Here is a 14915-nt window from a genome sequence, read left to right as displayed (position 1 = left end):
GGGATTGCGATGATGGCGGGTTTGTTATGGGGGTCTGGATTTGGGGTTTGAGCTTGGGGTCTGTGGGGGCGCTATGAAGACGAAAGCGGAGGTATAGGGAATAGAGTTATCGGTATGCTGTTAGAGTTATAAACTATGTGCACATGTTAGTATGTATGTGGGTGGTGAGATTCAGGTGCTAAGGTGTGCGAGATACTCTTATTAGAGTTGTGACTACGTGCATATGTTGAGTATGGGCGCCTCGATGATGGTGATGGTACGGACGCAAGTGATGAGTTGAGTACTGGCGCAAATTCCGGTCGAGGACATGGACGGCCCCGTGGTGCCTGGCGTTCCGGGGCTCGGTGAAGTACCGTGTCATGCGGCTGTGAGCGATGTTGCTGAGCCTGCATACTCGTATTAGCATTGCCTTTCTTCGAGGACGCCAGGTGGAGCAATGACTATCCGACACGAGTGCCCATGATCCGATTCAGGTATCATTGAGGCAGCAGTCAGCGTGATACGACTTCGGGGCGATGGTACCGATGGCGAAGTATTGTTGTGGCTTGATGAAGCATTGCACATCACGAGAGAAGAGTCGGTCAGTGTCTTGGACTCAGTGCTGCCTAGACGCCTACATTCGTGATTGAAGAGATCAACGCGACCCGTTGGGTCAGGCCTTGTCGTGTCAGTGGGTAGACATGTAAGCATTCGGTCTGAGTGGCTGATGACTGAACTGGGGTCCAGTGCATATCTCGACGAGTCAAGCGCATGGAAGCCTTGCTGCGGAGCTCAGTCAGCACAGTACCTTGTCGCTATCGATTTCGCAGGTCTGTCAGTGCCAAGCTGGTGAATACGTGCCTTCACAGCCATGGTCAAGCGAAGTCAAATGTTGACTATACACATGCCGAAGTTCTTTGCCAGGCGCCCACCAGGGATGCCTTGACAGTCAACTCCACATACCCACAAAAGCTTTGTCGACTCCACAACTCCACTCCCATCGCTATTCGCGTTACACCCCCAGATAGGGTAAAGTTGATAGACGCATCTTGTGAGCCCCAATACTCCACAGAAACCGCAGGACTGAGCTTAGCTGACTCCCCAGTACAAACCGTCTTCACGGTCTCCACGTTCACCGGCTCGGAAACTTTCGGCCATCTTGGCTTCCGTACTTGGCCTCGGGAATATTTCTGACGTTGCGCAGATCTACCACCGAATGAGAATGTTGCTTTAGGTAATAGAGTCCACTGCCGAAGCAAAAATTGTGCTGTTTCTGTTTTTTCGGTACCGACACGATAGCAGTTTGGTTGATGGACCCTTTGCCACGCGAAGTATGCAAAAGCAACTGTCAAGACAAAAAGCTTGGTACAATGAGTAAGCCAGGCAGTTACAAGCATGGAATTCAAAAAGCACATCCAGCTGTTCCAGAACCAGAAAACGAAGGCGAAAATACGATGCGAGGCCACCCGTTGAATGCCCAGCTGTTCGCCTGACTCCATCCAATGGGAGCGCGACGCTGCCAATACCAAGGCGGTAGTTGGCTACCATCCTCGTGTTAAGGTTCCAGTTGTCGTTCCGATCCGCACCGCTAGCAATGTAAGGCTTGCTAAAAATAACGCCATTGAGCTTGAAGTCTCAAAACCCATTGCTCCACCATGATACGATGTGTGATCGCGAGCTTTCAGCAGGAAAGTGGGCATTTTCGTATATGGTGGAAACCTTGGAACTGACTGCGGGGCGCATCAGTACTGACGACTCGCTTGTCATCGGAGGTAAGCCGCTGCGCCTACCTGCGGAAGCTGCATCGGACGATAGCAGGGAAAGTGAACATGCTGTTGAGCCATGCCGGATCCTTGCACGTGCAGGGCCTTGCCTTTTGGTAGCGAACAAAGGAAAGAAAAATAACCCGTCTGTTATGCTGCAGCCCCGAGGAAAAGGTTAAGCTTTTTTGGCCCTTCTTGGGGATAAACACGGAAGGTACTGTGACATCGCTGGCAGATGTGACTCACGACACGAGGTCCAAAAGCTGAAACTGTTCCTGGTCCTCTGGACGCCGCATTTTACTGAGACATACGGTCGCTGGGCTTACGCTTGTCGCTCCGGAGGCCAGAATTATGTCATCGGTGAGGCTTACGCCACATCATCCGCCTTGGTCGGTCGCGGAGAGGTGACTGTGCGACCTGCGATGAGGGCGGGAAGCAGGAACACGGCAATATGCTGATTCCATCGATGAGCAGTCAGACGGCGCGCACTTGCCGTGCCCCTGCCATCGCCATCAATCTGCCACAAACCACCCTTTCTGTGCCGTTCATCTCTTGTTTGGGGCCAGGCTTCAAAATTCTCTTCTCGCTATCTGCTATGACACGCACACTAGTTCCAGGCGTTCGGACGTCGGAGAGGAGATCCATACCCTGGAGCGATCGAATTAGCCCGCGTGTACCCCACCGAGCCGTCAACGAGATAGACCCACATGATTCGATGTTTTGCCACGATACGGCGTGGAACAGTGGAAAGGTGTCCACGCTATGCTGCTGGAGGCTTGCACGACCCTTGTGTTCCCACTTTCGGGGCTATCGATGTGGCTCAATGCCGGGACTTTGGTTCGTGTCACGTCGAGAGAAGAGGCGTGCTTGCAGATGTATGGTATTGTGCTGGCCGCAGGTGAGAAAGCCACATGAACAGGGGTTTGCCTGCGCACGAGTCAGCATCTTAGCGCTGGCTCTAGGGCGTAAAGGCGGTTGCCGTGGCGTAGGAGGTTTACTTGGACTTCTACCTTGCGCGCCGGACTGTATTGTTGCTTGCATGGCAGGGAGCGATTCCGAGTGTACCGAGGTGCATACGGTGCTGTGACGTGTTAACAGCTCGAGAGACGCAGGTGAGATGACGATGCAAGGCGCCTGTGACTAAGCGGAGGCGTGTGTGCTGTGACGATGTCCACACGAACACGGCAATCGCAAGAAGGTGTGAAGCATTGATTGTAGGATAGTAGTCATAAATTCGTCTATCTTGTGCCGTGCACAGTAATTAAATGTAATGCGCGCTTGAAGAACAGCAGAATAGAAATCAAATAGTTAACGGCCCGAATCTAACACCAATATGGTTCACTAGATCCACCAAAAATGCCCACCGTGCTTCTTGCATGCACTTACTGACGAGGTAGGAAGTACCGTCGTTGTCGTAGTCCATACGTGGCCGAATGTAATGACCTCGGTCGTAGTAGTAAAGGCAAACTTGGACTTGGTTTTAGTAGGAGTCGGTAGCGTGGTAGTTGAGGTGAGGAGGCCGGAAAGAACAGTGGGAGGAGGAAGCGTCTCTGTAGCGGACTCTGTGAGAAGAACACTCTCAGTAGTGGTGATAGCTGGTGCAGTCACAGTAGCGAGTACTGCGACAGGAGTCTCGTAAGTGACAGTGGTCGTGGGAGCATCAGGAGCACGGCGCTGAACCTGTCCAGCCTTCTCCGCACGTCTCTGCTTTGCGGCCTCGACGCGGGCACGCGCCCATTCGTAATCGACTTCGCGGTCGCCCTTGCGAACCCAGCGGTGGAATTTCGGGATGGTGGTAGGTGTCTCGATAGCCGCCGCGTGAACTTTAGTGGGCGAGTACTCGCAAGGCTTGTCAGGCTTGCCCACGTGGGCCGGGGTAGTGCACGTGGCTTCGACAGTCTTAGTGGTGACGCCAAAGCTCTTGGTCCAAGAGTGCCTGGTGCGAGTCATGGTCTTCGTAGTTGTCGTAGTGACTGCCTTTGGCCTGATTGTCTTGACCTTCTTAGCGGTGCCACTAGGCATCGTGACAGTCGAGAATGGTCCAGCAGTGACGACATCCGTCGAGGTAGTAGTGACAGTTTGCGTAATAGTAGGCGTCTCGGTCTTGGTGTCTGTGGTTGTTGCAGTGTACGTGCTGGTGACTTTCGTGCCGACAGTTAGGTAGAGATCTATATTTGTTAGTAAATGGGTTGTTCGTTGGCCGAGTACAAGAAGACATACCTCTCTGCCATGCGAAAGGTTGGCCATTCGAGCCGTCCTCGTTGGCTTCATTGTCTCCCAGAATCAGAAGTAGCCAGTGTCCTGAGCTCATCTGGTTCTTCTTGATAGGGCAGTCTGCCACTTGGTTCACATCGTCAGGTGTCGTTGGAATTTTGTCGCACAAGTATTCTTCGCCAGTGGTTTCCTCCACGTCAGGTGCGACGAGCACGACATCTGCCATACCATCCGCGTTGCAACCTCTGAAGTATGTTACAGCAGAGAAGTCCTCAGTAGACTCTGAGTCGATAAAGTAGCTTCCTTCATCGATAAAGTCAACACCATAGGCGTAACAGATACCACCAGAGCTCCCGAAGGGGTCATCGGCTTTGACGAGGGTGATGGAGGCGGCAGCCACCGCGAGGAATATAGAACGAGAGTACATGTTGAAGCAAGTCAAGTCAACGACTGAAAGTACAGGTATGATACGCTGGATGTGGTATGCAGAGTCAGTGGGCCATGACCTCTTTTGTACCTTGTATGATGATCAAGCCCAGCAGGTTCTTCACAAATACGGCTTATCTTTTGCGCACTGAGCTGTGCCCCGACCCCCGAGTAAGCCGACATGGATCGAAGATGCAATGAAAATAGTCATGGCAAGTGCTTGATCTAACAGTGTCAACACGGAAGCGAGCTTGTGACAGACTGGAACAGGTGGGCGGGGCGGGCGGTCAGCAATTCGTAAAGACGTCAAGCGCAGTTCTGCGCCTCATCAGTACTTAGCCCTCGTAAGGCGTTGCATCGCTCTGCAGAAGGAAGAAAAGTGGTGCTTAGTGGAGGAGGCGAAGGCATCCATGTGTGCGGCCGCTATGGAAAGCCACTGGAATTAGTGCCGGTCCGTGCTAGGCTTAGCGCCCATACCCCTGAACCGATCCTAGTGTTCACGTCACTTCACTCGGCCCCAACGTCCGCATATTCTTGCACCAACTTGCAGCAAACCCGCCCGCTCAGTTGGTCGATCTTACTAACGATAGGCTGGCCAGTCGCTGATGAACCCGCGCTCCTGTTTCCAGCGCGTTTCCAGCAGCCGCGCATGCCGATCCGAGCGTTGAAATTCGCACTTTCTTCTCTCCGTTCGTGTCTATTCGCGGGCGCATGCCATTTTCCGAGATAGTCGCATCCAATGCGATAGTCACAAGCTTTCCTAGCGGCCGCCCTGTCGGCCGTTCATCTGGATGGATGACCTAGATTTTGGTTGTTCGAAGCCACCGAGTAAGTTCACGGGTCGGAAGGTCATCCCTGGACCCGCATGCCGAGCTACACAGCATGCATGGAAGGTACATCATGCCAACTTGCAGTCGGCGAATAATGGCAATGCCATACCGAGCATTTAGTCCTCCTACACACCATGTAGCTTATGAAGATCCTGATAAGCCCGTGTATGTTGGAGTCGGTCTACGCCACAGCCCAAGGGGGTCTCAGTGTCCATATTGGACGTTCAACGTCAGCAAGCGACCGGAAGGGATACCGCTGTCTTGGGCACTTCTGTCAGCCTGATTATGACCTCGGCTGAGGGTATCATCTCGAAGAACCAGTGGGTTTGGGATTTGTCTGATCCCTGCTCACTTATCGTTCATGCCCTACGTGGTTATTCTGGTAACAGAGCTCGAAATTTGATTGGAACCACCTAGGTAAGCTTCCTCGGTACCGGATGGGACGGTCGTATTCCCGTCTTCCGATCGCGTGGGTTAGGCCACATGCTTCGCACGAGTAGCTTGCGTTCTCGATGCTTTTGTCACGTCGCAAACAGATTCTGCATCAGGCCTAAGGCATATCCTTCACAACGTCAGTACCCACATCTGACCACTCCATGTGGGCTCTCGTCTCCGGTGAGCACAGAGTATGCTCGAATAGCGGCCGTATCTTGTGGAGTACCCGATCTGTAATTCAATAGATCTTGCATCCGACAAGGGTCCATCACCTTACGCGAGCTCCTAGGATCCTTCACCTAAGAAAACGCTCCAACACGAGTAGGTCGCTCATCACGCACCGTTTCGAGTAAAGTTGGAACTACCACTGACTTAGCGCTGGTGTGGTCCCTCCATACCGGAATCCCGATTAGGAGCTAGATCCGTGCACCGTCTGAGATCTTGGCTTCATCGACTTCGCCTCTCTCCTACCCGCTCGCCGACATGGACGTAAGCGAGCCACTGCCATAGCTGAGCTTCAGCCCATCGGTCGCTGTATCTATCGAGGCCAGACATTTGCCTAATCGGCCCTCATCATCAGTTATCCACGGCCGGGATCGTTCAAGTCCACCCCGTGTCATAGTACGAGATGAGCATTTCTAGGGCGCCCTGGCGTCGATCTCACCACCTGGACCACGCGGGTCCAACTGACATGCAGCACTAAGCGAGAAAAAGTCGGTGTCACGGCAAAGTAGGCGCTGGCTGACTTCGCCATGGGTATGGCCCAGGGCGAAGCTCAGATTACCGCCACCATTTGATGACTTACACTTTGGGGGCGTCTTTCGGATGTGTCTCATATAAATGGCACCTGTGTTCTGGTCAGCCCAGCCCTACATTGATTAACTCCAGGAACCATTCGACATCCATTGGCCTGGTCAGCATCTCTTCATATATACCGACCCGGTACCGTTCTTTCCTCGCATTGATATATTGCATTCACACCATCATGTTGTTTCCTTCATTAGCCGCATGGCTTTCATTTGGATCAGTTGCACTCGCTGGTCCACTACGTGCAGAGCCATTATCCGATGAGTTCCCAACTTTTGACCAGATTGTCAAGAGGCAAGATGGTGCTTGCACCAACACAGCACGAACACGAAACTGCTGGAGTAATGGCTACAGCATTGCCACCGACTTCGATGCCAAGTCTCCCCCGGACGGCACCACCGTGACTGTAAGTGTATCCAAGGGTTCCTGCTCGAATAGGTGCTGACATATGACAGTACAACTTCGAGATCTCGAATGTTACTAGGGCCAACCCCGATGGAAGTGGTACTTCCAAAGAAATGATGCTCATCAACGGCCAATATCCTGGACCACTCGTGCGAGCAAAGTGGGGTGACACAGTCATCATCAACGTCAAGAACAACCTCGAGCACAACGGAACCGGTATTCACTGGCACGGTATTAGACAGCTGAACTCCTGCCAGGACGACGGCGTCCCGGGTATCACCGAATGCCCGATTGCTCCTGGAAGAACCCGCCAGTACAAGTTCAGGGCAACTCAGTTCGGTACAACATGGTACCACTCTCACTTCTCAGCCCAATATGGCGATGGTGTTGTCGGTACCATGATCATCGATGGACCAGCTACTGCCAACTACGACGTCGACCTGGGTACTCTCCCCATCACTGACTGGTACTACGTACCCGCTTTCACACTGAACGAAGTCGCCCAGCACTCTCAGCGTGGACCCCCCTCGCCCGACAATATCCTCGTCAACGGCACACACATCAACGCGGCAAACGACAACGGGAAGTACGCCAGAATCAACGTAGTAAAAGGAAAGAAGTACCGCATCCGTCTCATCAACACAGCCGTCGACAGCACCTTCAGCGTCTCCATGGACGGCCACCCCTTCACAGTCCTCACCTCCGACTTCGTGCCCATCAAGTCGTACGTCACCGACCAATTGACCCTGCAGATCGGTCAACGGTACGACGTAGTCATCACCGCCAACCAAACCGTCGACAACTACTGGTTCCGCGTCGTAACCGGCAGCTGCGGCAGCAACAAGATCGCCTCAGCCGGCAAGCCCGTCGGCGCGATCCTGCACTACGACGGCGCATCCAGCACTTCAAACCCCACCTTCAAGTCCTCCGTCACAATGCGCGCAGGCTGCGACGACGAGTCCTCATCCAACCTCATCCCCTTCGTCCCCAACACCGTCCCTACATCCGTAATGGGCGAGGTCCAAAACCACAAGATGAGCGTAGACTCCTTTGCCGACCCTGCGAAGGACAACCTTTTCCGGTGGTTAATCGACGGCACACCCCACGTTGTCGACTGGAACAATCCTTCGCTTGAAACCGTGCTCGGAGGCTCCCGCTCCATCGGTCCAAACGGTAACGTGTACACCATGGATAAAGAAGGCTGGTACATGTGGTACATCCAGTCAACCTCGAAGATCGCCCTTCCCCACCCCATCCATCTCCACGGCCACGACTACTACATCGTCGGTCGCGGCGCAGGTACCTGGGACGGATCTACCAACGGTCTTAACTTCAACAACCCGACTCGTCGTGACACTGCTTTGTTGCCTGCGGGTGGCTACATGCTCATTGCTTTCCCTGCTGATAACCCTGGCATGTGGATCATGCACTGGTAAGTCAATCCCTGTATGAAGTGCATCTGAGACATATACTGACTTTCTACCTCTAGTCACATTGCTTGGCATGCTAGCCAGGGACTCAGCCTCCAGTTTATGGAACGCATGAGTGAAATCAAGGGCACACTGGGCGACACGAGTGTGTTGAAGCAGGGGTGTGATGAGTGGGATTCTTATTGGGCGGAGGGAAGCGCGCCGGATGGGGATAGGCCATACAATCAGACTGATTCTGGTATTTAGACGAGTTTACGTTCTGGTTCCGTTTAATAGGTTGGGAGCATGGCGTTTTCTGGTTGGGCTAGAGGGTTGAGTTGGAACTTCTCGACGTAGCGATATTCTTTTGTATATATTGTATTCAAAACACTTTTCTCCATCGACATGTTCATACCCGTGTCTTCCTTTGCGCGATCGATGTGGTGTGGACTACACATTGCCTGCACTGCACGTATGCCGCAATGCAGTACCTGAACCCTGCCGGCGAGGACGTGGACCATGAGTACAGGTACAGCAGGGCCATCACATGGCTCCCGTCAACGTCGTGTCCCCTCGCACACAGCACTCACGCACCCTGCATTTCCGACACGGCGCACCAAAGATAGCATCCTTTGTCCCTCTAAGCCAAGAAACCCGCATGCTGCAGGGTCCCAACAAGTCTCGGAAGGGCCATCATGCAGGGAATGCGTGATGGTTGCGAAGGAGGTGGTACATGTACACTAGGAATGGCTGGGCGAGAATGGATATCCCGAATTGATGCAGGCCAAGCGTTTGTACGAGGGTTGAGGCTCTGCTCGCCCGATCGAAGAGTCTGTGGGCGGCGATGCGGGATAGGTGGTTTTGTCCTTGCTCGGGATGGGATGGTTGTGTGAGAGATATGATGGCTTTGGTGGTCCGAAGGCTTTGATCGTGTCGTATGATGTCGAGGACGATGATGAATGGAAGGCGAAGGCGTTGCGTTCATCGCGTGCTCCAGCCCAACTCAACCCTCCATCTCCCAGACCAGCGTCTCTCGGCCTTCAAATTGCATCAACGTCCACGCGTTCTTTCCCCCAAAAGCCTGCGCACTCATCGCGAACCAATCTGCCTCTTCGCCGTGCATCCCATCCCCTCCTTCCATATCCATATCCACATCCATATCTTGAGTCCCATTAACCTTCTTCTCTCTCCTCTTAAATCCCTCCTTCCTCACCAGCAGAAAAAGATCGCGCATAAAAGCCGGTCCCATGAAGCCCCTCCACCGAACCGTAACCATACTCCTCTCCCCAACGCCTCGACCCAGATCAGGAACTTCGTAGCGCGACAAATGCGGGTTTATATCATCGCCCGCCTCGACCCTTGGAGATCCCAGCTGAAGCATGTGAAGATACTCCAGCAGCCCCATCGACTCATCCTCATCATAAACATCCTTAAGGCCCGCGACACTCACCCTAGGCACGCGCACCTCACCCAACCTCCTCTCCTCAGGCAGAACATCGCACACCCACGGCGCATGCTTCTCAATCAACTCCCTGCCCTCCCCCAGCGCCTCCCTCGACGTCGGACTCGCATTATAGAACAACCACGTCAAACTCCTATCCAGCACATTCCTCGCCGCCCACTCCAACCTCCCAAACCCTTTTTTCCCATGTTTCATACTGCTCTCACGTAAATCGTATTCAACAACCCACCGCTGTTTTTGGTGTTTCCTCCCCCCGTCTTCCACGGGTACACCCTGCAGGCCGCAGCGCTCGTACGTCGGCCGCGTAAGCTCCATGCGCAACACACCGTTATACAATTCGAACCGATCGTCCAGCAAGGCTCGTCCTTCGCTCAGCATCATGATGTTGCCTTGTTTGATATACGTGTTTAAAAACTCGGCTTCGAGGATTTCGGAGAGCTTCATGTGGACGCGCGCGTATTGGGTGCGGGCGGGGCTGCCGTCGCGGGTCATCTCGGTCTGTATAAAGTGGTACATTTCTTCGGGCAGGATGAGGGAGAGCGTGTGGCTGTATTTTTGCGACGCGAAGGCGGAGAAGGGTTTCTTTTTCGTGGAGACATTTTGCGGGTCGATGTAGCTGGGGAGGACGCTGTGGGAGAAGAAGATTTTGGTGTCGGGGGCGGAGGAGGGGCGGTGGATGTCGAGCATCGTGAGGTAGTATGAGGGGAACGTGCGCAGGAGTGGGTGTGAAGGAGTGGTGGTGGTCGTGGTGTTGGAGTTGCGCGAAGATTGCGGGCCGAACTTTTGTCGCGTGGGGTTTCGGCAAGACGCGTTGCGCGGGCCTATGACGCATGGGTTGGCGCGTTGACATGTGAGCGGCCGTTTGTGGTCTCAAAAACATCATCATTGAATCTTCAGAGTATATGCAGATTACTCTGCTTCTCTGATTCAATTAGACTACATCTGTGACTAATGTGTGCGAGGAAGTCTTGCACATGAGCATGAACACGCACCTACGCACCTACGCACGAGAGCGCATATGATGCAGGCATTCATATACATTTGCACCACGATAAGGTCCAGCAAGTCATGTTAGGGAACAAAATAATTGCCAATGTATTCGAAGCGGCAAGTGAGGCGTACATTAACAAGATGCTGACACGAAGCGTAAGGAATAGCCATTCCCACAAAGTATGCAATCTTGACACAATAATCTGTTACAAAAGATCCTAGTGTACATGATCCATTGATGTATTGTGTAGGGCCCATAAGAAATCCGCAGATGAGAGATCTACAATGTGCGTGCTGGGGGATGACAGATGTACTGACCCCACCGTATTCTCGGGGTCTGGAAGGCGGAAGGAAATGCGACATGTGTGCGTAAGGAGAAGTATGTTTTCAGTAAACGCGTTTACTATTGTTGCAGTAGGAGAAGGGTATTGATAGAGGTATGCGTCCGAGATGTTATCGTCTATTCATGAAGATCGTGTTGAACGTCTCGTAGACCGCGTCTTCGCAATCAAGCGGACAGCAGCTTTCTGAACCGGTCGCGGCTTGCCGATATGATGCCCGGGTCTGAATCTAGTGATAGCGCAGATTGAGCACGGTTTGCCGAATTGCTCCTTACGGGCATTGTGGAATTCTCGAGTACGGTAGAGTTGTAGGGCTAGCGCTTCCACGTCAACACGCAAGACCCATACTGAGCCGGGATTGCCTCTGATGTGGCGGGAGGCGAGAACGGTGGCAGCGGAGATGTGGTATTGCATCTGCACTTCATCGACTGTCTATGAATCTTTGTCAGCTCATGCGGCGTAAGAGGGGAAAGATTACTGGGACGAACGCACCAAGGTCTGACGGTAGAAGCACCCTTCACAAGCCGTAATGATACGTTTGACAAGTGGAAAAGGATAGGTGTCTAATGCCGCAAAACAATAGATACACCTCCGAGGGGCATGTTGCAGCCATAGTCGTCGATATACGATATGACTCATATCTGGATGGACGGCACCGTACCTGTCCAGCTGAGCGAATGGCAGATTGAATATGTTGCATTGTCGAACGAGATGCGAGCAGTACCCCTCAACGAATTCATTGCATCTTCTGGATGTGCGCGACAGGGCATTGAAAGGATGTGGGAGTACATGAAGAGAGAAGATATCTGCAGCCCAGCGATGACTGTCTGCACCTTGGGTCAAGTCTTCTTCGTCCTTGATGCTCCGCTTCTGCTTCTCCGATACGTCGTATCTACTCTGAGTCTCAGTGAGACCCGGCAGCCGACAGCATGGGTGGATGAGGTAGGACAGTATCTGGTCCACGATCTCGACAGGCAGCGTTTCCAACTTGCTCAACTTGACGTGGGAAGATGAAGGTGTGACATTGCTGTATTGCAGTGGATTGGGCAATGCGACTGCCCCGCGGTGACGAATTTTAGGCGAGGCTGGAATTGGATGTGGTGGTACAGGATTCTCGTGACTGTCAACCAGCAACCGTCCAACAGTAGGAAGCGAAGAAGGGACCAGCCCTGAGGCGACGGCAGTCATTGAGGCCATGAAGAGGAGAGAAAAAGAGCGACAGAATGGAAACGAGCAGACTCTTCACCTTGCTTATAGAACAGGCCGTGAACCTTATACAGGACAAAGGTCAAAAAGTGACGAGTAGAAGCATGCAGGACAGCGGAGCTTCCCACCAACGAGGGGAGAAGTGTGCAGAAAGCTGCATTGCTGCTGCTGTGATTCGTCTAGTTGTCGAGAATCCCGGACAGCTGTGTAGCAGTGTGCAGCCCATGCACATATTTTCGATACTGCATACTGATATATGCTGAGATTGGCGAAGAAGAAGACGACAAGTCGTAGTGCATGTGCACCCAAGTAGTCCGGGTGGATAGCAGACTAGCAAACCGATGCGGCCATCTCCGCCCGGCCCCTTATCGCCTAGCGTCATGTATCATCAACTTACCCGACGGACCACCTTTCGCTCTGTCTGAGACTCGTAACACTGGCCGACAGCGAGAAGCGCGGGAGACAACACCATGGCTGCCCATCCCGACGAGGGACCCGCCGTCGCCCAGCACCCCGCTCCGCCCCCCGCTGGCGCTATCAAGGCCGACCCAGGAGCGGGAGGCGCAACCAAGCCCCGGAACGAGGACGCGCCCGCGCCTGCGCCCGATCAGGACGAAGAGGATGGCGGCGCGTGGGACCAGGCCTCCCTGTACGAGGAGATTCTAGACGAAGTGGAAGCCTTTGAGTACTCGGACGATGGTGAGTCTGGCCAGCATGCGCCTTCCACTTCCACCACCATTGACACCCCATAGGCGTAGACACGTGCACCGCCGACGAGGCCCGCCGCTTGCGCCAGCGGCTCCACGAGATTGGCGCGAGCGCATTCGTCATGGAGAACATCACGAGCGAGAAGATGACGGCGCGCAAGCTGTGCACTGCCTTTGGCGTCAAGATCCCCAAGTTTCTCGAAGAAGCGCCCGACGAGAGCTTCTACCAGCTGCTGGGGCTGGCCATCAACCGCGAACTGAACAAGCGGCCGCGGCTGGCCCAGTACAAGACCATCGACGACGCTGCGAAACTGCTCCGCGAACGCAAGAACATCATGGTCATCACGGGCGCCGGCATATCGACCAGTCTTGGCATACCCGACTTCCGCTCCAAGAACACGGGCTTCTACTCGCGGCTGCGCGAGATGGGCTACGACGAGCCCGAGGAGGTCTTTGACATCCACAACTTCGACGAGAACCCCCGCACCTTCTACGCCCTCGCCGGCGACATCATACCCGATCTCGAAAAGTGGACGCCCACGCACGAGTTCATCCGCCTGCTGCAGGACAAGGAGAAGCTGCTCACCAACTACACACAGAACATTGACAATGTGGAGGCGCACGCGGGCATACGCAAGGAGAAGCTCATCCAGTGCCACGGCTCCTGGGCGACGGCAACATGTCGGAAGTGCAAGTTCAAGGTCCCCGGCGAAGACATCTTCGACTGTGTGCGCGCGCAAAAGCCCGCCGAGTGCAAGCGCTGCAAGGACGAAATCGCCGCCCAGCCCAGCAAGAAGCGCAAGCGGACCTCCAACGGCAACGGCGCCCGCAAGAAGCGATCCAGCGACGAAGACTCGGAATCCGACGGCGCCTTCGACATCCCGCAGCCCGGCATCATGAAACCCGACATCACCTTCTTCGGCGAAGCCCTGCCCAACGATTTCTTCGACCGCCTCAAGGACGTGGACAAAGACAAGGTCGACCTCGTCATCGTCATGGGCACGTCCATGAAAGTCGCCCCCGTATCCGAGATCCCGAACTTCCTCCCCCGCGACATACCGCAGATCTACGTCTCGCGCGATCCCATCCACCACATCAATTTCGACATCAACCTGCTTGGCGACTGCGACGTCGTGGTCGCGGAGTTGGCGCGCAGGGCGGGGTGGACGCTGGAACATAAGATGATACCAGAGGGGCAGACGACGGAGGTGGAGTTGACGGATGCGGTGGATCATATTTCTACGGTCAAGGTTCATGTTCCTGTTATGACTACCACGAATGGTCATATCAATGAGCAGGCATGAACACGAGAAGGCGTTTAAGCATACATATCGATGGCGTTGCAAGGGTGTTTATATGGATATCGGTTTCGACCGCATGGACGGCGACCCCGTAGGATGGGCTCAAGATTCACAATATGGAGTTTCTCACAGGCTTAGGGCGTTTGTGGTATGGATAGGAGAGGAGAGGGATGAAGTGGCGGCATCAGAGATACCATGCAAAGGCTATAAAAGTGGGGGAAGCCTAAGCCGCAGTCTCCTTGTGTTCATTTAGTTTCCTTCTCGTTCTTGCATATAGACTTCCTGAACGAAATTCAAATTTGATTGCAATAACATGTAAACGCACTGTCGCAACATCACTCATCGCAGCACAGCTATTGGCCAAACGACATTTGATCTGTACAATGATAGTTCTGACGTGCTTCCCGGGTCGTGCCTGCCATGCGGCGCGGGCAGCGTACTAGCCCTCCCTCCCGCCTCCCCTTATGTACTGAATGTCCCACCGTCCCCAGGGCCTGCATCGCACCTCACAACCTCACGTCACGTTGAAGTCCTAGCACTCTTACAACAACGTCGCAGCAGCATCGTTTACGAAGTCGACAAAATCATTACGTCAAAGCGCACGCGCTGCTTTCCCTCCTCGTCCTCGGGCGCGCTTCCT

General features: G+C 53.9%; 4 protein-coding genes across 4 annotated transcripts; 2 read left to right on the top strand and 2 right to left on the bottom strand.

Moving 5' to 3' along the window:
* Positions 1 to 3083: 3083 nt before the first annotated feature.
* J4E87_005067 (uncharacterized protein) lies at positions 3084 to 4383 on the bottom strand (the record flags this gene model as incomplete). Its single annotated transcript, XM_049376684.1, has 2 exons — positions 3084 to 3910; positions 3963 to 4383. 2 exons carry the CDS (start codon positions 4381 to 4383, stop codon positions 3084 to 3086), a joined length of 1248 nt encoding a protein of 415 aa, XP_049233540.1.
* A 2249-nt stretch (positions 4384 to 6632) lies between these two features.
* Positions 6633 to 8535, top strand: J4E87_005066 (uncharacterized protein; the record flags this gene model as incomplete). Its single annotated transcript, XM_049376683.1, has 3 exons — positions 6633 to 6860; positions 6910 to 8291; positions 8349 to 8535. The coding sequence occupies 3 exons, from the start codon at positions 6633 to 6635 to the stop codon at positions 8533 to 8535; spliced, it is 1797 nt and encodes a 598-aa protein (XP_049233539.1).
* Positions 8536 to 9271: 736 nt separating this feature from the next.
* Positions 9272 to 10417, bottom strand: J4E87_005065 (uncharacterized protein; the record flags this gene model as incomplete). The annotated part of the gene is made up of 1 exon (XM_049376682.1): positions 9272 to 10417. The coding sequence occupies one exon, from the start codon at positions 10415 to 10417 to the stop codon at positions 9272 to 9274; it is 1146 nt and encodes a 381-aa protein (XP_049233538.1).
* A 2320-nt stretch (positions 10418 to 12737) lies between these two features.
* J4E87_005064 (uncharacterized protein) lies at positions 12738 to 14278 on the top strand (the record flags this gene model as incomplete). The annotated part of the gene is made up of 2 exons (XM_049376681.1): positions 12738 to 12966; positions 13020 to 14278. 2 exons carry the CDS (start codon positions 12738 to 12740, stop codon positions 14276 to 14278), a joined length of 1488 nt encoding a protein of 495 aa, XP_049233537.1.
* Between the last annotated feature and the right edge of the window lie 637 nt (positions 14279 to 14915).

Source organism: Alternaria ethzedia, assembly GCF_023757985.1.
Source record: "Alternaria ethzedia strain BMP 0044 chromosome Unknown scaffold_10, whole genome shotgun sequence".
NCBI classification, from domain to species: domain Eukaryota; kingdom Fungi; phylum Ascomycota; class Dothideomycetes; order Pleosporales; family Pleosporaceae; genus Alternaria; species Alternaria ethzedia.
Note: the sequence above shows the minus strand (reverse complement) of the source record. Positions and strands in the feature narration are given on the sequence as shown.